The following is a 21,858-nucleotide window of genomic DNA, read 5'->3' as shown; positions in this document are numbered from 1 at the left end:
TAAATATCTCCTAGACAAAATTTTTCTATGGGAGTTTTTCTATTAAAATCTAGCAACATTTAAGGAATCATGTTTATTATGTTATTATATTTACGTATGGTACCCCAGTTTAAACGCATAAGGAAATTTGACGATTAAATTATTAATTTTTTATTACATTTGACTCAGTATGCTATTTAGTAACCCGTAAATTGGCTGCAGGTAGCTATACTCACAACTATTTCAACACAAGTCGCGTAGTCACCAATGAAGCAGAAGTTAACAAACTATTTGTAGCATTCATGGCAAATACGTTTGAGATTTCTTTTACAACAAATATATAGTTCAATAGTTTACTACCGATTCTCTATAAGAGAAAGCTGAGTTCACGTTCTCCCAGGGATGCTGCATCCAGGCACAGTTGCGTTCAAGAGTAATGCCAATGGAGCAGTGACTAGTGAATCAGAAGTTAGAGAACTATTTTAGTGAAGGACTATTTTAGTACACTTGGCAAATACTTTTGAGATTTCTTTTATACCAAATAATTCAAAAATTTACTAGTGATTACCTATAGCAAAAAACTGAATTGATGTTTTTCCCAGGGATGCACTAAAGGGGTGCAGTTACGTTCAAAACTAATGCCAACAAATAATACTCGTGTTTATCGGAGCTTGCAGTACTTTTCTACCAGTGTCGCTGGAGCCCATTGTGCCAAAAGAAACGAGACACTGAGTGGTAGAAGTGGTGGCTGGTGCACTCACCTTCATGTTTGTGGATGCTGGAGGACTGTGGACGAGTCTGCCCGCTGCTGGGCGCGCAGACTTTTTATAGCGGCCGGCGCCGCCCCTGGATGTCCCTGGCCTCTGTGGTTCGGCGGTGGTGTGCTGCAAGCAGGGGAGGCGGGCGGCCGCCCCCGTTGTGGCGGACCGAGGCTCGTCCACCGCAGACGGCGAGGTGAGGCAAGGTGTCGCCCGGGCGGTTTGAGCCTCGCTGTGAGGCAACGCGACGAAATGAAATGTCAGGCGCGACGTGTCGCACCGGGTCACCCAGTAAACGAAAAACTGGAAACACTTCTCTCCACAGAGAGCAGGCTGCAAAGGCGGTGCACTTCATTTTCACGCAGTGCTATTACATTAAGATAAGATTTAGCGAGAGCAGGCGCCGGGTCACCCAGTAAACGAAAAACTGGAAACACTTCTCTCCTCAGAGAGCAGGCTGCAAAGGCGGTGCACTTCATTTTCACGCAGTGCTATTACATTAAGATAAGATTTAGCGAGAGCAGGCGTCGCCTGCAGAGAGAATCGCGACACTAAGAAATAAAGCAATGGAGGAGTCAAAAGTTGCACAAATATTCTTTATTACGTGTTTCACTCATCGAACTCGAACATATTCACTATATGAGACGCACATTAATAAAACCAAGAAACTGCGTGGAACGATTCATGTCTGGAAATGGAAGAAAAAAGGTCCTATAAATATGTGATCGGAAATGCACCGTTGTCACAGCAGATAACGAATGACGGTTCCTGTGACCGTATGCCATGTGTTTCAGGCTGTGTGACAGACGCGGCGAGTTGTAAGCAGCAGAATGGTTCGGTATTAATGTCAGGATCAAGCCGAATTGGCGTTTGTGAATGGCCAGGCAGATGGAAACAGTCCACAGGCAGCACGACTATAAGACAACAAGTACCGTCACAGACACCAACTACATCAAACAACATTTCAAGCCGTATTTGTGTGACCGTGGGTCCTTTCGGGCAGACGAACGTGCTGGGAAGCAGCGGATTCGGCACCTACCAGATCTGAAGAGCCGGATTCTACAGAATATTAAGACGAACTTCAGTACAAGCTCCAGGCAAGTGACCTGTCAACTTAATGTAAAATATAGTACGATTGTGGGAATCCAGCACGACAGGTAAATGTGCACTCGTACTTTGCATCCCATAAAGGCCACTTTGAACACTTGTTGTGACGTGGATGTGATGCAGCTGTGTCCTGTGTTCCGGGACCATTTGTTGTCGCTACACGCACACCGCCCATTTTAGGACACATGTTCATTTCCAGTTAGGGCGAACATAATAATCTGGTCCTGATGTATGTCAACACCTAAAAGCTTAATATTCATAAGCAACAGTTGCAATATAAGTTATTTCTTCTGTAATGTTATTAATAAACTGTTGCAAAAAATGGTTCAAATGGCTCTGAGCACTATGGGACTCAACTGCTGAGATCATAAGTCCCCTAGAACTTAGAACTACTTAAACCTAACTAACCTAAGGACATCACACACATCCATGCCCGAGGCAGGATTCGAACCTGCGACCGTAGCGGTAGCGCGATTCCGGACTGTAGCGCCTAGAACCACTTGGCCACTTCGGCCGGCAAACTGTTGCAAGCATGGGATATGTACAGCACATTAATGACAGTAAAAGCCACTCTTATAATTTTAATTTGTATTTTATTAGGACACATTAAATGTATTTTAATAGTGAGTTTTGACTTTTGGACATACTGTAAGTAGGCTGTTTAGGTTTTCTTATTGGTAACGCCACGTAGCGCTCTGTATGAAAATCACTGGCTGTGCTGTGTGCAGTCTGTGGCTAGTTTGCATTGTTGTCTGCCATTGTAGTGATGGACAGCTGGGTGTTAACAGCGCGTAGCGTTGTGCAGTTAGAGGTGAGCCGCCAGCAGTGGTGGATGTGGGGAGAGAAATGGCGGAGTTTTGAGAACGGATGATCTGGACGTGTGTCCGTCAGAAACAGTACATTTGTAAGAATGGATGTCATGAACTGCTATATATATATATTATGACTTTTGAATACTATTAAGGTAAATACATTGTTTGTTCTCTATCAAAATCTTTCATTTGCTAACTATGCCTGTCAGTAGTTAGTGCCTTCAGTAGTTAGAATCTTTTTATTTAGCTGGCAGTAGTGGCGCTCGCTGTATTGCAGTAGTTCGAGTAACGAAGATCTTTGTGAGGTAAGTGATTTGTGAAAGGTATAGGTTAATGTTAGTCAGGGCTATTCTTTTGTAGGGATTTTTGAAAATCAGATTGCGTTGCGCTAAAAATATTGTGTGTCAGTTTAAGCGCAGTCATGTATAATTGTTCAAAGGGGACGTTTCAATACGTTGGATAATGTCGGTAAAACGGCGCTTGCTTACCACAGTTTAATGATGTCTTCTGCATTGCATCAATCTCAGTGACGTAGTTTCTCGCCGACATGAGTATAATTTAATACAGGATTCGGTGTTCGAACTGGGGAAAGTAGACAGATATTTTACGGATTTATCCTTTACATCAGACCATTTTAAAAAGTTTATAAGAACGTGAGTATGAAAACACTTTGTTAGCCAGGCTGAAAGGTTCATTACACCATAAGATGCATTTCTGTCTTTGACACTGGCTACAGTGAACGCTTTTCCTGGGTACATGTTTAAAGGAATTCTGTGGATTCCAAAGATTATATTGTTGCCAATTAGTCAGTTTACGTGAGAGAGAATTTTGTGTCCAACGTGGCTGGAAGAAGATGTGCTCCAGTGTAGAGGCCGAATTGCGAAATACCGTTACAGTAGCGGGAAATTGTAAAATAAGTCAATTCCCGCCCAAATAATTGCGGTCGCTAGAGTTGCAGGAGTACGATGTCGTGTGTAGGGAACACATTTTACTTTTGGTTTATAAATTGCTTAACTTGCATTATTTCACTACTGCGACACTGTTGTTTCAATATCCGATACGCGCATACACCCCGGAAAGAATCACATCTGTTTTTACCTCTCTTCATTTTTAAGTACCGACCTTGAATTTTGTTTAAAAAATTTTTTTCATGAAAGTTTCGTCTAAAGACTTAACTTTATGAACTTACTGTTTATTTCTCAATTTTAACTATTACCTAATAAATACGTCCAGAGATGTAGGTATGTCAATATCTTTTAATTTCTCAAAGTGAAAACAAACTTGAAGTGCAGTTAGTTATCAAATTATTCGATACTGAGCCTCTACACCCCACTGGCTCTTTAAAAGATCTTTTTTTTTAATAATTGCACGTGGCAATAATTATTTAAGTAATGGTAAAGCAAGGTGATTTATTTCATGGGTGACACTGCAAGGCGTAACTCAGCTATCCATTGTCGCACTGTGATTAATATGGCCAGAAGTGAACATTGTTTTGTGCACGTAGGGAGTAGTGATATTCAATTCAAATTACATTTAGTGAAACAATAATTGATTTGCAACATTTTCATTTTATTTAGTTCAGTGGCTGTGTGCTTCACTTTTGAGATTCAAATACTGAGCTTAACTACAGCAATATAGTTACCACATAGAGGATGAAAATTATTTAACTATACGAAAAAATGTAAATTAATTACAAACTACGGAGTGCACACACTTTATTCAGCTTGCAAAGTAAACTAATTACAGATATTCGGATTAAGATTATGACGTGTCCGATATGCCTGCTGTCATTGGCACAGGCCCGTGCCATTGGCCTCTGGCTACCCCATAGCCAGATTCCGCTCCCCAAAATGCTCCTCTCGGACATCAAACACTCTCCTGCTTCGACAGGGTCCCTCTTGCATGAACCACATCTTGTCGAAATCAGCGTCAATTTGGATAAAAGGGATGAAATAATCTTCCAAAACCTTTACATACCGTTCGGTAGACACGGTGCCATCCAAGAGTATCGCACGGATTATTCCATGACTGGACATGCACACCACATAGTCAGCCATTGAAAGTGAAGAGACTTATCGATCGCGAAATGCGGATTCACAGCCCCCTAAATTGGCCAATTTCGCTTATTGGCGAACCCATACAAATGAAAGTGAGCTTCGTCGCTAAACCAAACAACAATGCGCATACTAATTCCCCTCATACCCCATGGCCAACCGTGCAGTTTGAACGTCCTAACGCAAACTGTTCAGAAATTGTGACGATTCAATTTCATGCAGTTCAATAATTGTTACTCCATAAGAGCTGACATGTGAGCAGTCGCGGCCTCTGACATTTCGTAACCACTGGTGCTTTACCAGGCCTACATCTTCTAAACTTTATTTCTTTTTAAAAAAAATAGTGGTGACTAGTACAGTTAAATATTTTGGAGGAAAAGTTATTGAGTCTATATCTGTGTGGATTACTGTACATATAAGTTCAATAATCTAAATAATATTTCCAACAACAATTTTTGAAGTTCAATAACCATAGTTTAGTCTGCTTTGTCACAGACTATCTGTAGACTTGTGATTAATCTTACCAGAGAAGTTAAGCGAATTTAAACAGCTCCAGCCCTCAACATAATGGATAGCAAATTCACCATATAATTCAAATAATCGGTAATACAGTTTGTGTTCGGAGGTGAAAATTGTTCAATCTTCGGATCGACACTAAACATAAAAATTACAACGCCGACAGTCACACCATGATAGAATGATTCTAAATGTCGATCAGCGCTGAAGTTAATTGAGTCCCTACCCTATAGTATTAGGGATGTAGATATAATACTGTGATCATTGGTACCTTAATATGGACAGCATCCACTTCACAATTTAAGTTGTTTTTCTCTGTGTCTAACAGTCTGTCTGCGAACACATCACATAATTTACTACCTGATTTTTTTACTTTCTGTCGTAACTGGGGTGCGAAGTGGACTATGCCTGTCTGTACGGAATATCTGTTTTGCGTCCTCGTGTCTACACCTGAATACCTGACCTACTACACCGGGGCTTTTTTGCGCCACGCATACTTGGAGACACGAATAGGTATAACTATTAGTTGACACATGAAGTAAATCGCGATGAATTGTTCAGTAACTGTCCTCAGTCATCAGTAGAAATATCTGCAACCTGGGTATATACAGGATGACAATTATTAAACTATATGAAATGAAACCGCTGTAACTTCTGAACGGTTTGCGTTACGACGTTAAACTGCACGGTTGGCGTTGGGGTTTTATGGGAAATAGTATGCGCATTGTTGTTTGGTTTAGCCACGAAGCACACTTTCATGTGGATGGGTTCGTCAATAAGCAAAAATGGCGGATTTGGGGACTGAGAATCCATATTTCGCAATCGAGAAGTCTCTTCATCCTCAACGGCTGTGTGGTGTGCAATGCCCAAACAACGAATAATCGGTACGATATTCTTTGATGGCACGGTGACTACCGAACGGTACATAAATATTTTGGAAGATGATTTCATCCCAATTATCCAATGTGACCCTGACTTCGACAATATGTGGTTCATGCAAGACGGGTATTGACCCCATCGAAGCAAGAGAGTGTTTGATGTCCGAGAAGACACTTTGGGGACCGTATTCTGGCTCTGGGATACCCAGAGGCCACTGGCATGTATCTCGATTGGCCGTTATATTATCCGAATCTGAAGACATGCCAATCCCTTTTATAGGGCTATACTAAAGACAAGGTATACAGCAATAACTCCAAAACCACTGCTGAGCTGAAATCAGCCATTCAGGAGGTAATCGACAGCATCGATGTTCCGACACTTCAGCGGATCATGTAGAAATTCGCTGTTCGTCTGCGCCACATCGTCGCCACTGTGGTAGGCATATCGAACATGTCATATCCTGAATCTGAATATCTGTAATGAAGTTTACTGTACATGCTGATTAAAGTGTGTGCACGCCGTAGTTTGTACGTAATTTATGTTTTTTTTTCTTGCAGTTCAATAATTGTCTACCTGTAAGAACATTAAATTTAGTCGCAGCGTCACTTCAGTCCCATGTTGAATGGTAGGTGGAAAGTTGAGTACAGGTCCCGCCTGGCAGGTAATTTATCTCATTCTGGTAATTCTTACTCCAGTGACAGTAATCTATGAGAGATAAATAGCCAGTGCGAGCACGAAATGCTTATTGTTTCCATGTTGAGGGTGACAAATGACAGTTATGGTTGTGCTCCAACAGTTTTCGGGATTCTATAATGCAGCTACAAAGCAGCACGCTCTAGCTGGGAAAGCGAGTAAGGAGTTTCGTCGTTTCGAAACGCGTTCTGGGTCTTTCTCTGTATAGAAACTGGAAATCAAAAATCATTCTCAGGACGATAGACAGCTGCCAACGCTGCACACGGCTCGCGCCTGTTGCTGACGAGGTGAGTCGCCAAAGTGTTTGTGGGTAGGTCTATGAGAAACGAGACGGGCGAGCACCATCCTGCGGGACGTAACAAATTTTGGAAACGGCTACTTCTTTCCGTAGCTGTGCAGACAGCTACAACCCCAGTGGCAGAGCACTAACCGCCGGATAACTGTGCAGTGTTCCAGCTACAGGACAAAAAGCGCTCTAAAGTAATCCCAGGACAAAGTCAAAGCATCCAACAGGAGAATTTTGGATTTATTGAACTGTATGTTTCTGTTTCATTAAGTGGGTTGATCATTGGCGTCCGAAGTGGGGGTGGGGTCCAAGGGAGCCATTTGCCGTCTCCTGGAATCTGGGATACAGACATTTTATTCTTTATAGATTTCTGGCAGATTTCTAGATATGATTCTTTGTGATAGTACTGAACCCGAAGACACAAAAATTGTCGATTCCGACGAGTAATACTGTGGCTTTATTGACCACTATGTAACTTTTTTTTTGTCAGCCTGTTCACGGGAAATTGGGCCTTTTCCTTGGCGCGGCTGTTTATTTTGGCACTGTCCTGTAATCAAAGTGGATGTGTAGATTCATAAAACACAGCAAAAATTGAGTTTCCAGTATATTTTTTGTCTGTAACTCATACCGCTGGAGGAAGAGACCATTTTGGTTTCATGTACCGGTTCCCAGCACACTATAAACCTAACTGTAGTGTTGGGACGCAATTAATTTAGTAGGAATATAGCCTGTGGAGAGGAAGTGGCTGGGGTTGCGAAGGCATAGTTATAGCACAGCAGCGATACCATTCATTAACAACATTACTACCGAACATAATCACTAAAATATTAAATGAAATTTTACCAATACCGTTGTTTGAAATGAGCGCAATAATTATAAGAAAATTCTCACTGGTTCTAAAACAATAATAATAATAGAAATATCCAAAACAATAATACAGAAAACGTTCACTGAGAGAAGTAGCATTACCAATAGTCCACTAACAGTGGAACTATGTCACTCTCCAACATATCTTAAAAAATCTCAGATTTATAATTGAGTTATGGCTCTATCACGCTAGGAACCCTCAATCAACGAATAATCAACAACTAAAGTATGAGCCGTAAGCTAATACCATAATTAAAATTTAATACACAGAATAAGTACAAGCGAATAAGATACACCGCAGACAACCTTGAGTTCAATTATTACACTAACAAACAACCTTCGTTGATCCATTTGTGAGGCGAACACGAAAGGAACTGATTAGTAGTGGTACAAAATACTCTTCGCCATGCGCCGTATGGTGGCTTTCAGGATATGTAAGTAGATGTACATGTTGATATAGACACACGTATGTCTTACAACATTATGAATAACATCAGATAGTAAGCTCAGAACACACCCATGACACAGCTAAAGATCCATCCAGAAAGGCAACGTGATACCAAACCCAAAACTTGGGAATTTGAGAACCATTGTTTTATCAGCATCAACAAGAATATTCTGCAAGTCCCTCTCACAATTAGTTGCAATAAGACTGAACAAATTCGGCAAAGTCACTGTGCTAACCATAATGTATCAGCAATCGCACATTCAAAATACAAGCAACACACAACTAAACAAAGACATCGTGGCACACAGTGGATTCTGAATAAGGATCAAGGCCTGAGAGCTTAGTAGAGCTGTAGCTGGTAATATACTGTACCAGCCGCGGCACTTCTTATCCGAGCTTTTTACGATGTGCAGTTGCCGCAATGCGCAGACTGCCGACAGTTACCAGCTGCTGCTCAATATGTGTTAAACACGCAGCACCTATCGACCCAGCTGTTTGGAGATAACAAAAACTTTGGTTTATGATAAGTTTCTGTAGCAAAGGAAGCCGTCTGATAAGGTACAGCTGGTAAGAAATATTTACACAGAAGAGCACTGAGATGTACTGGATAGTTCTCCCCACTGTTACAACAAAAATATTCCATTTTTTCTAGTTCTGGCATTATACGCATTTCCAACTGCTTTCTTACATCAAGTACAGGAAGCTCCTGACGCAAAATCAGATACCGTATTTAGAAAATTCACGAATGGCACTGACGGATAACATGTGCTGTTTCCTGTGTTGTCTCAGGGGTATATCAAATCCATTAATGAAGATTTATGCAAATTGATTGAAATCAAATTTTTAAAGATTAAACAGGAAATTACCTTTAGTACTTTTATTACGAGATATTCAACGACATAGGCCAAGGGTGAAACCTTAACAGCATTAAACTGTGTATTTGGAAACAAATACAAAATTCTTAATGAGCACGCTTTGTTGGGAAATTATTGATTCTTAATTATTATTAATAAGTTATTTATTTAATAAAAATTTAAACTTTACTTTTTAAAAAGGTATTATCAGGTTATTTTAGTAGTGGCATGAGCATCAGACAATGATTGTTATACACTCAAAGACCTATCCTGCATTTCGCTCGTAGCAGCTGGCATACTGACTTTTCAAACAAATTTCCGAAAAATGTTATTCACTGCCACGTGGTAATGGTTCTGTAGGTGAATTTTTCCATATTGAAACTGCTGTTTTGTCCGTGATCTTAGTTCTTTTTCCCAGGTTGTTAGTTTGGAACGCACGTAGTCTGCTGTTTGCATTCGAGATTCCGTGTGTGCATTTTATAGAACATTTGTGCGAGGTCCTTGCATAGGGTTGCATTTTTCTTACGTTTACGACACCCCGGATTATTGGACATTATTTGGAGGCTGCTTTTCAATTTGTCGCCTAGATATTGCTGCTACTGGATTTTTTTTGGAGAAGATAATTTCAAAATCTGGACGTGCTGCCTGTTTTCAGAATATTTCTCTTGGAATAAAATTTATAATCTGCCTCGGTAAAATGTAACTGCAAACTACTGGTTAATTTGGCAGCATATCTGCATGAAGTTTTCTTGAGAAATAACTCAAAACCACACATTTCTTATGTGGTTAACAACCGGAAGCTCGTGGTAACACTAGGTTTTCGTTTTCCATTCGTACAGAGGGGTACGCATCTGTAAGTCATCTGCAACGAATAATGAGTATATTTCAGACTATCACATGTCGCAGAAATATTATATCAACGTACATTCAACGAGAATATTCACCCTGTCAACGAGACACACACAATATTAGTACGAATGTAAATAGTAGAATAATTGGAAGGAGAAACAGCCTTGGTCGTATTTTTTTGTTTTATTATCCGCAAAATCGATTTTCGGTCACTTAGTGACCATCCTCAGTGCTGTAAGATACAACTAAAATTGTTAGGCACTGATATTAACAAGCTTAGAGCGATCACATAAACTCCTTCCAATTATATTCATTATCTGGTCGTGGTGCACAGAACACTCCATGGAGTCGCCAATCAACTAGAATAATTGTTTCAACATTATATACTTTCTGTATTGTTTATCTTCAGTAAAAGGTTATTCCAATTAGACGGTCGCACATAAAAGCAGCAAATTACACATTACATATTCGCTATTCGCAGCTTACACAAGCACATGCGATACTGAAACTAAGAGTTCCATGGTCCAGGAGCGCCTGAAGAACCATCGGTGCGTAGCACCATATGCGGGAAAAACTGCAAACTCCATTGGCATCCTCCCTCCCCCCCCCCCTCCCCCATATGATCCCAGAATTTGCCACCTTAGTGGGCTATGCTTGAACAATCCTGTGTAGAGGGCGCACAGCACTATTTACTGTTACGTCGGTGAACGCCAGGCAAAGTTCACTCGGGAACTAGAAAAACACCGTCCAACCCGTCCCTCCAATGTTTGATGCTAGCCTCGATAGCCACCAAATGCCGCTCAGCTCCAGAGGCGTACGTTTACAGACTAGACTCCACCACTGCTCCCCGACGGACTGCTGGACAGACTCCTCGGAACCAATCTATACCAAATGGCTCGTCGTTGTGCGTCCGGCGCCGATGTCTGCCCACGACGCTAGACGAAGCTCCGACGGTTCCACCGCTCGCAGCAAGCCTCCAGGACCACCCGTGCATCAAGACTCAGAGCTGACGCAGTCGCAGAGCACTCGACTTCGCTACCCTTGTGTTGTCGGCGGATACCGCCCATTCTGTCCTCAAGCATTGGTTTCTAGATCAGTCAGCTGCCCAACAGAAGACTCCTTATCCCTGTAGCATTCCCCCGCTCATCAGTTTCACTGGAGCTGTGCTCAACTGTTTGAGGCTCCAGGCGCCCTCTGTCGTGGCAGGAAGACGCCACCAGCCTTGGCGCCAAATGCTGAGTGGGGCGGGATTTACGCTGTGCCGCGTAATGACGGCACAGTAGTGTACCCCCCAGTTATTACAACGCTTCCCTCCTTTTGCTGCACGTCTACACTGGAGCGATCAAGAATCTGGTATAGGCATGCGCGTATTGAAACATAGAGACATGTAAGCAGACAGAATACGGCGCTGCGGTCGTCAACGCCTGTGTAAGACAAGTGTCTGGCGCTGTTGCTAGGTCGGTTACTGCTGCTACATTGTAGCGATGAAGTGGGTATTTTCCCGTACGACCATTTCACGAGTGTACCGTGAATATCAGGAATCCGGTAAAACATCAAACCTCCGACATCGCTGTGGCCGGAGAAAGATCCTGCAACAACGGGACCAACGACTACTGAAGAGAATCGTTCAACGTGGCAGAGCGCAACCCTTCCGCAAAGTCCTACAGATTTCAATGCTGAGCGATCAATAAGTGTCAGATTGCGAACGATTCAATGAAACATCATCGATATGGGCTTTCGGAGCCGAAGGCGCACTCGTGTAGCCATGATGATGGCACTATACAAAGTTTTGCGCCTCGCCTGGGCCCGTCGACACGGACAATGGACTGTTGATTCCTGGAAACATGCTGCTTAGTCGGATGAGTCTCCGTCCGCAGCTCGTGGTCGTGCGGTAGCGTTCCCGCTTCCCACGCCCGGGTTACCGGGTTCGATTCCCCGCGGGGTCAGGGATTTTCTCTGCCTCGTCATGACTGGGTGTTTGTGTGCTGTCCTTAGGTTAGTTAGGTTTAAGTAGTTATAAGTTCTAGGGAACTGATGACCATAGATGTTAAGTCCCATAGTGCTCAGAGCCATTTGAACCATTTTTGGATGAGTCTCGTATCAAATTGTATCGAGTGAGTGGAACTGCAGAGGTATGGACACAACCTCATGCATCCATGGGCCATGCATGTCAGCAGGGGAGTGATGAAGTTGGTGGAGGCTCCTCTGTAATGGTGATGGGTATGTACAGTTGGAGTGGTGTGACACCCCTGATATGTCTAGATACGACTCTGACAGGCGAAAAGTACGTAAGCATCCTGTCTGATCACCTGCATCCATTTATATCCATTGTACATTCCGACCGACTTGAGCTGTTCCAGGAGGATATTTCAAAATGGCTCTAAGCACTATGGGACTTAACATCTGAGGTCATCAGTCTCCTAGACTTAGAACTACACAAACGTAACTTAACCTAAGGACGTTACACACATCCATGCCCGAGGCAGGATTCGAACCTGCGACCGCAGCAACAGTGCGGTTCCGGACTGAAGTGCCTAGAACTGCTCGGCCACAGAGGCCGGCTATTCCAAGAGGACAATGCGACACTCCACACGTCCAGAATTGCTACAGAGTGAATCCAGGAAGGCTCTTCTGAGTTTAAACACTTACGCTGCTCACCAAACTCACAGACATGAACATTACTGAGCATATCTGGGATGCCTTGCAACGTGCTGTTCAGAAGAGATCTCCACCCAGCGTATTCTTTCGGATTGAAGGACAGCCCTACAGCGTTCATGGCGTCAGTTCCCTCCAGCACTACTTCAGACATTAGTCGAGTCCATGCCATGTCGTGTTGCGGCACTTCTCTTGCTCGCGGGAGCCCTACGCGATATTACGCAGGTGTACCAGTTTCTTTGGATCTTCAGTGTATAACACAACGTAAATTCCCTGTGTCCTGCGGCTGAGAGACATTCAGTTTTACAATTGCAGAGATATATTAGTAGACTATTAAGAACAAGATCTGGCTGTAAGGTACGCTCGTTCACGTGTTTTTATCTATGAATCCGAAGGCATCAGTCGAAACGATAAAAGACCGTTTCCTGCCCTAGAAGAAAGGGTCAAGTCGAATGAAATTTCGAAGTCGAAAATATCTCCACTCCAAGAATCGTAACCTCAAACTCAACGGGATGCAACGCAGGGAAACCTGCAGTCATAGGATTTCAAATTCACTAGTTCAGTTGACGGCCCTGCAAAACGATGTGTCAAAACGGGGAGAGAAGTACAATCTACCTTCAGTTGTAGGTGTTTCGTGTGGTTTCTCATATCGGCAATATTGATCCTGATTGTACTTTGTCCAAACAATACGGGACTTATATATATCGGAGATTACGAAACAGTTCGGGTGTACGAAGTCTATAGTGTCTAGGGTGGATTTTCAGTACGACAGAGACAATGTTTCTGTACGCGTAAACCGCCACACAAGACTATCACAAGTCTTTGGCCAATGGACATCACGAATCGATCAAAGGTCTACTGCGACAAAAATCCGGGCCGATTTGAATCAGAAGCGTCAGGAATCCATTTCCAACTGGAAATGAGAGTAGAATTGGAGCTTGAGGGCGATCCGTGTCCCTTTGCCGTCACCTCGTCACTGGGTGTGGGCGTGGCTAGTGATCATCGTCAATGGACCGTGGAACAGAGGCGGCTTGTGGCATGGCTGGCTTCAATAGCAGCGAGCTGACGGGAGCGCGACAGTGTGATGTATGACATACAAAGCTGCTTTTCAGCAAGATTGTGACCAGGTACGACGTATCTCGCTTATCGTGTGGGCTGTGTTCTCATGGCTGCAATTAGGTCTCATTTTCCATCTGCAGGGACCAGTTATAGGTGCACGGTATGTGGATATTCTTGCTGACAGTCTGTATCTGGCCGAAGATTCCCGCTCGTGTTATAAAGAATCACACTCGTTCTGCCAACGGCTTTGTCAAAGAGGGGGAGCAGCGTGCAGAATGTCAGGGCAACTTCCTTTGCTTTGGGTCGGAAACTACCCCTAGAAGGAGAAAGAATTACCTATGATTAACGGCATGACTATGCACAAGGTAATGGTAACCGCTTCTTTAACTAACGAAACAGAGGACTTCTGGCGCGTAATTGAAAATTATCATGATGATCTCTCCATTGGCAAATGATTCTGGATTAGTATCCAATTCGGATCTCCGGGAAGGGACTGCCAAGCAGGAAGTAACAACGAGAGAACGATTGAACAACCAGCGAAAGTATAACATACTACAAGTACGAGCGTAGAAAGCCAGAAGTCTGAACACTGTGGGGAAGGTAGAAAACCTGAAAAGAGAAATGCAAAAAATCAGCCTAGGTGTTGTGGGGATCGGTGAAGTGAATGGATAGAAGATAAGCTTGTCTGATCAGGCGAATAAAGTATAACATCAAAAGCAACAAATATGGTATAACTGGGGTAAGATTACCGTCGTAGGTTCCAAAATGTTCTTTATTAACTTAAGAACTATATATTTCGCCACGATAGGGCGTCATGAGTTTATATGGAAGCATAAGGGGACGATGACCCTACAATAAATTCGGTGCGATTCTACCCTGGATTGCTACAAAAGCAAAATAAGTTTCTAAAACCGACCGATTGAAATTGTATAGAGAAAAATAATGTAACTCACGTTAAAAAGAAAGACTTTTCTGCCAAAAAGCATCCGTCAAGAAGACATCATACCGCATAAAACGTACTAAAAGGCAATCAATACAAAAATGTTAAAAATCAAGTAAACAAATTCAAAGAGATCAGACACGAGTAGGGAGCGAAGGAAAAACCGAAAAATGTCTATTACCTCATGGAAGAGTTAGAGGAAGTCTATAGGACATTGGACAGATAATTCAGTATGTAGGTAATCCAATAATCGTGCGAGACTGGAATGTGATAGTAGAGGAAGAAACAGAAAAAAGGGGTGTGGGAGGAAATGGGCTTGGCAGTAGGAACGAGAAAGGAGAAAGACAACTCGAAAAAAAATTCAAAAATCGCAAGAGGAGGAGACAAGCGTGGAGATAAGGGAAGAAACCAGCTATATTATATCATGACCAGGCAGAGATCTCGCAGTCAGATATTGAACTATAGGGCGGAACGGTGCGGAACACTTGAAAATAACATTGTTGTTTCTCTGGTGACGTTTACAAAGGTGAACTGAATTGGATGAAGCACAAATGCAGCGTAAGAAAAAGTGGGTTCGTGAAAGGCAAAGAATTGCTGTAATTGAATATACAACCACGTTTTCTCTCTATTTCTACCTCGTTCAAAAAAAATGAGGAGGAAGGGCTTCAGAACATGTCAACAGAGGCAAGAAATCGTAAGTAAATTGTGCATCAGTTTTATAGAGATGTACTCTCTTTAACCTATAAATACCAAAATGTAGAGACGGTTTATATATACGGCGCAGTATTTCAGAAATGAAAACAGAAGAATCTTTACAAATAATGACGAAACGCGTCAGATGGAAAATATTCCGAAACTCCGGTAAGCTCAAAGCGGAAAAACCAATAACAGCTCATTACAACAGCTGCTGGGGAAGATGTTCATGCATCATCACATAGACTAAAGTTTGCAAATTCAACTACAGCAGCCCTCGCACGTTAGTACGGCTGATTTGTAATGCGAAGAGCCATGAAACACAAATTAGTATTAATCTTATCAGCGAAACCTATGAAGCAAGTAATGTTCCTCTTTATTATGAGAAACTGAGAGAATAATCGCCTTTGAAGTGATATGAATGTGTCTACCAGCAAACACACACGAAAACAAAAATTGTGCTGAGTGTATAGAAAAGCTGTCGATATCGGGAAAAATAGGCGTGAAAAATCATATGCTGCAGTCTCATAGTCAATGGTTCATTATACCGCCTTCAATGGACTATGAAAATAACTATATCGCAGACTAATTTGCAACTTCAGTAACCTATGAACGATCACCACTTTTATAAAAAAACATAATTTCGTACATCTCAACGGAAAGTTAAGAAATTTACAACTTTATATCTCGAATAATAATAATGGATGTGAATAATATGACTGATGAATAACATTTGTTGCTTTGAACGTCCTACAGTTGTGTCAGAAATGGGTTCCATTCTGCTTTTCCAGTAACGAGAATAGAGACCTTTGCCAGACTCTTGCCCCCTGTTTACAGTAACTGCAGCTTTCGAAACAGAAGAGGCGACGATCGACTGTGACTAATTCTCAGCCGCAGCCGCGTCGGCACTATCTGGAACATAACGCCTCTAAAACCGTTACGGAATGTTGCTACTGTTTTCTGGCATTTCGCCAGTTACAGTCATCACGGTATATTAGACACGAAAGACATCAAAGTTTACTGAACTGTCTGCAGCAGAAAATTGTCCATTATTTTCTTATCCATTCCGTTGGGTAGCACGTACCAATCGTAAGTCTATTAACGAGCCCTGTGTGATTTCCTAGTAATCGAAGTGAAGTGCGGACATTTGCTATGCCGGACATTTGCCACGCCGGACATTTGCCACGATTTTACCCGCTCCGAAGGGTTGGGTCCGTTGCCTACCCCTCCTCCTCCTCTACATTATGTTTGCAGCTGTTCTCATTTCGAATTCTGGGATATTTACTTCGTCTTCTTTAGTGAAGGAATTTCGGAAAACTGCATTTAGTAACTCCACTTTAGTGCCACTGTCATCGGCAACATTACCGTCGATGTCGCGTAGTAAAGGTACTTACTGAGCCTTTTCGCTGGTTTACTTAACATAGGACCAGAATCTCTTTGAATTTTCCGCCACATTTCTAGAGAGAGTTTCGTTGTGGAAATTATGAAATGCATCTCGCATTGAAATCCGCACCAAATTTCAAGCCTCAATAATACTTCGCCAGTCTTGGATATTTTGCGTTCGCCTAAATTGTACTTGCCTTTTTAGGTGCTCCAGCAGCAGCTTTCTGTCATGTTTTGTGTACCATGGCGGATCAGTTCCGTCTCTTATTAATTTATTTGGTATGAATATCTCGAGTGCTGTTGACACTTTTTCTTTGAACTTAAGCCCCATACGGTCTTCACTTACATAGTTTGGAAGGATTGGAGACTGTCTCTTAGAAAGACGTCAACCGAATTTTTAGCTGTTTTCATAAATAGATTTATTTCGCGTTTAGTTTTGGTGAATTTCTTTGTTACGGAATTGAGCCTCGCTACGACTGTGTGTTCACTAATCCCTGTATCCGTCGTGCTGGTCGGGATTATTTATGGCTAAGAGGTCAAGTATGTTTTCGTAACCATTAACAATTTGAATGGCCTCGTGAACTAATTGTTCAAAATAATTTTAAAGAAAGCACTTATAAAAATTACAGAAGTTGTTGTCCATCTACAATAGGGTCTGAAAATGTATTTTTGTCAACATACTGAAGGTAGATTGAAGTCACTACCAACTATAATTGTATGAGAAGGGTACCTATTTGTGATGAGACTCAAATTTTCTTTGAACTGTTCAGCAGCTGTTTCATCTGAGACCGGTGGTCGTTAAAAGGAGCCAGTTATTAATTTATTCCGGTTGTAGAATATAACCTCCGCCCGTACTAAGTCATAGAAACTATCTGCTTCAATGTCGCTTGTGAGCTGGAACACACATTACATTATTTTTCCTTAAGTTGTGCTTCTTGTTTCTGTTGTACTGCAGATCATTACAATTACGGCTTTTCCCTCCAAAACCTAGGATGCTTTCTCTATGACCTAGTGAATGTATTTTCAGTCATGTTTTGAACATTGTCCCGCTTCACTCTATTAGCTAATGTTTCGCCGCAAGGGATATCGGATTTTAGAGAGTAAATTAATATCGAATATGTCGTTCTTCTTTCAAACATTCACTTACCCATTTCTTCGTTCCTTAATTTGCCTTTTGGGCATGCAGTTGTGGTAATTAAAGTAGGCACAAATGCAGTGATCAAAAAGAAATGATTAGCGTACATTCGCATCCTCTTTATATCGTTTTTTCTTGTTGCTCCCATGGTGATGGACTGTTTCTATCGCAATCAGTAAGCGTGAAAGGAAGCTACCGTACAGACAGAGGGATCTGTATTTATACTTGGCAGAACTAATTACATACTGACATAATCGTTGGTATTGCTTTCGTTTCCCAAAAGTTATAAATATTTCGATTTCGGGAATGAAGCTCTCTGTTTCGCCAAGATGTCTAATAAGTCGGTTTCTTACGTAATGGTTGTATCGAGTAAGATGTGGAGACGGCGGTTTGAAAGCGGACAGAAGAAGTACGAGGAAGGACGTCCTTTACCTGAGTGTTCACTGCTCAAGCTACCTGGCCAAGGGGCAAGTGTGGCAAATTTCCGGCGTGGCAAATGTCCGGTATTCACAACCGAAGTTACCGATATACATACAACGACGGGGTAATGGTTGATTACTTTCCTTGATAAATCTCTGCTATTACTGCGCCTCCTAGTGTACCAATAGTGCGTCGAACCACAACAAACAATAGGAATGCATATTCTGTTCATTGTGAAACTACTGAAAAGCCTTCAGAGTGAAGTAAAAACAAAGCCATAACAAAAATAAAGGCATTCTGTTCAAACTTGCATATGTTTTGAAATCACCATGGCGGTGAGCCTCCAAAAAGGCAGTTGGGAATTCTCTTTCTTTCTGCACGGTGTACCTGCGTGGTATTGTTTGTGGGCAGCATCACCGAGTGGTTGTTGACGGTGGGAGACTACTATGAGGAAAATTTTACGTGCAACTTCATGCGGTAAGATCGTCATTGCGCACACGGTCTAAGCGATAATCATCCTCATAGCCCAGTAGAGATAGTATTTCGGAATTTGGAAGTATATATTGCATACGTAGTGGCTTAAAGATGGTATTACATTCAGGAACACTATTTTTGTCGAGGATCGTATTTTCAGTCTCGAGTCCACATCCACTAAAATTGTTGATGCAAATTCTCGGCTTCTATAGGGACTAATAACAAATATTATGTACGAGTTTTGGAGGAAATTAAATTCTGTACAACACTCTTTATAACGCATTGTGCACAAAGCTGCCCTAAAAGGTTAAGGCGAAGCCGTTGCCTTATCTAACCTTTTGCGATTTCTTGACATTTTTGCTGATTCTCGTAGCCTCGTATCTTAGTAGCTGTTCCAAACTTTCCAAAGTGTTATGTATGAAGCTTTAATGAAATTTAACACTCTTTAAAACTGATGCTGGCATATTTTTGCCTGAAATGCAGTGGAAGCGAGTTACTGAAGAAATACTGAAAAAGTTCCATTTCTTAGCAATTTTTTGAGGATGGCGGATATCGCATAAGAGGGAGAGGGCCTAAAACTTACATTTTTCACGAGAGGGGTAACACATACAACACACCTGAAAGTCACCATTATCCCACCTTTTCAGCCAAGCCTTTTTCTAGAGCTGTCTCTGCTGGACTATTAGAGACTTCTGACACGTAGGTCAGCGCTCACAATTATTACTGAAGTCACAACGAGCTCCACTGACACACAATGAAAATTTAGGCTTACTTTTACCTTTGTTACACAGGTGGCTGGCCGTGCGTAGCGGCTTCCTGTGTTCAAAATGAGATTAGGGAAAAAGTTCCTAACCGCAAACGTAAATTGCACATGCCATAAGAGTGGTGTAAAAAGTTTCTTCATCAGTTTGTAATTACAAGCTTAAAATTTTATTCATAGTTATTATGTAAAAATCCGTCGCTACTTATCTTTTGCCAGAGAAGTTAAGGTAGCATTTATTTTCGTGATTTATGCTTTGAAAACGATGTTTATTTAAATGAAAAACGGGTTAAGTAAGTTTTTCTTGGGGCTCTAACATTGACGTTCCGGTAATATGTAGCGAATTCAACAATTTTAATCGTAACAGATTTGTCCGCGCGGCTCTCTACGTCGGAGGTTCGAGTCCTCCCTGTGGCATGGGTATGTGTGTTGTCCTTAGTGCAAGTTACCTAAGTTAAATTAAGTAGTGTCTAAGCTTAGGGATCGATGAACACAGCAACTTGCTCCCATAAGATCTTACCACAAATTTCCAAAATTTCCGCAATAGATTTAGCATACAGACAGTCTCTGTTGCAGCCTAAGCCTGCGATGAGTATTGCATTAACCTCTGACGGGGTGGGGGGGGGGGGGGGGGAATTCTTGTACATAATCAATTTACAAATTATGTTCATTTGTTACTGTATGATTTTTTAAAATATTTTTATTGCCCGAGGCTTCCGCGGCTGTTTAGCCAGGTCATCGATATTTCTTAGCTGTCTTGTACTCAAGCAGTAGACAGATATTATGTTTACCTTAGGCTATCCGCACGCGGAGCAGCTTGAAAGGAACGGAAGTGGTAAGTGACCTGAATAGTTGACTCTTTATCGACTGGCTAGCAACGCACTTGCGCGCAGGGCGCTTCTCCGGAGCTGCAGGGACACAGGTTACTGCTGTTTATCGCTCTCAACCATCATTTTATTACACTCTGTAACTCAAGTACAAATTCAAGCTCATCGGAAGATGTGTTATTATGTGATTCTTAGAGACAAATCAAAGAATCCTAGAAGGATTTCGATTAATCCGTACACCAAGAAAAAATTAAACTGCAAGCTATTTGAAGTACACCGGTGTCCAAAATTAAAGCAACAAACCGCTCTTTCCCCGTGCTTTGTCTAATTCACGATATAATCGTGCAAACTGTCAATACACGTCCGTACCGTCGTGTTCTGCACGGAAGGTGGCATGACGGTAAGGTGGCTTTATGGTCAAAGGACAACGACGTCAACGATGTCATGGCGCCTTCCGTACGGGGCAGTGTTCGCCGGGATGCCGACATCCACAATCAATCACTGTGTACTCAGTCACAGACGGTGCAGTATGGCATTTAGAGGACGCCTACCAGACTCTCTGCAGTGGAGGGCCTCAACAAGAATGGAGGCAGAACAATCGCAAACTGATGTGGCCTGATAGCTTAATGCGAATCGTTCTGTTGTTTCTCGGATGCGGCGACAGTTTATAGAGACAGAAACCGTATCCCGAAGACCACGGCACTGCCAACCACGTAAGGCGTCAGAAAGAGAGGATCTTTATTTGGCTGTAAGGACACGACGGCACCGCCTTAGTACTGCACGGAAACTGGCATCTGACCCTGCAGCATCCACTGGACGTGTTGTATCGAGGAAAATTGTTTTTAGAAGGCTTCAGCAGAGTGGCCTTTATTGTCGGAAACACGTTGCATTTGTATCTCTGACGCGTCCACACACAAGGGAACGTCCAGGGTGGAGTCGTCAACATGCCACCTGGTCGGTGGAACAGTGGGGCAACGTTAGTTTCACAGATGAGTCCCGATTTGGTCTGAAAAGTGATTTTCAACGTTTCCGCATATAGAGGGAACATAGAACACGATTTCGGGACCCAAACATTGTGGAAAGAGACCGATATCGAAAAGGATTTCTAATGGTGTGAGCAGGGCTTACGTTGACCAGTCGGATATCACCTGATGAAACTGTACGGGTGAATCAGCAAGGTTTAATTGCTGTCAAGTATCGTGACGAGATCTTGGAACTTGTGCGGTTGTTGCGAGGCCCAGCTTCGTATTGATGGACAATAACGCTCGACTTCATAGAGCACGGGTGGTTGATGTTTTCTTGCAAACGCATGGTGTGTCTTGCTCGCTCTCCCGATCTCAATCCCATGGAGCATGTCTGGGATGCGCTATGGAGACGGGTTGCATCACGTCAGCATCCGTCAATTACTCG

At 42.4% G+C, this 21,858-nt stretch overlaps 1 protein-coding gene across 1 annotated transcript in view; it reads right to left on the bottom strand.

Moving 5' to 3' along the window:
- Nucleotides 1-21,858, bottom strand: part of LOC124799076 (pro-resilin-like) — a 37,179-nt gene that overhangs the window by 9,636 nt on the left and 5,685 nt on the right. The window contains exon 2 of the mRNA XM_047262614.1: nt 741-1,070. Coding sequence (XP_047118570.1) covers nt 741-1,070 — 330 coding nt within the window. The remainder of the gene's footprint in view (nt 1-740; nt 1,071-21,858) is intronic.

The sequence above is a fragment of the Schistocerca piceifrons genome, chromosome 5 (assembly GCF_021461385.2).
Source record: "Schistocerca piceifrons isolate TAMUIC-IGC-003096 chromosome 5, iqSchPice1.1, whole genome shotgun sequence".
Taxonomy (NCBI): Eukaryota; Metazoa; Arthropoda; class Insecta; order Orthoptera; family Acrididae; genus Schistocerca; species Schistocerca piceifrons.
This window is presented reverse-complemented; position numbering and strand designations above follow the sequence as displayed.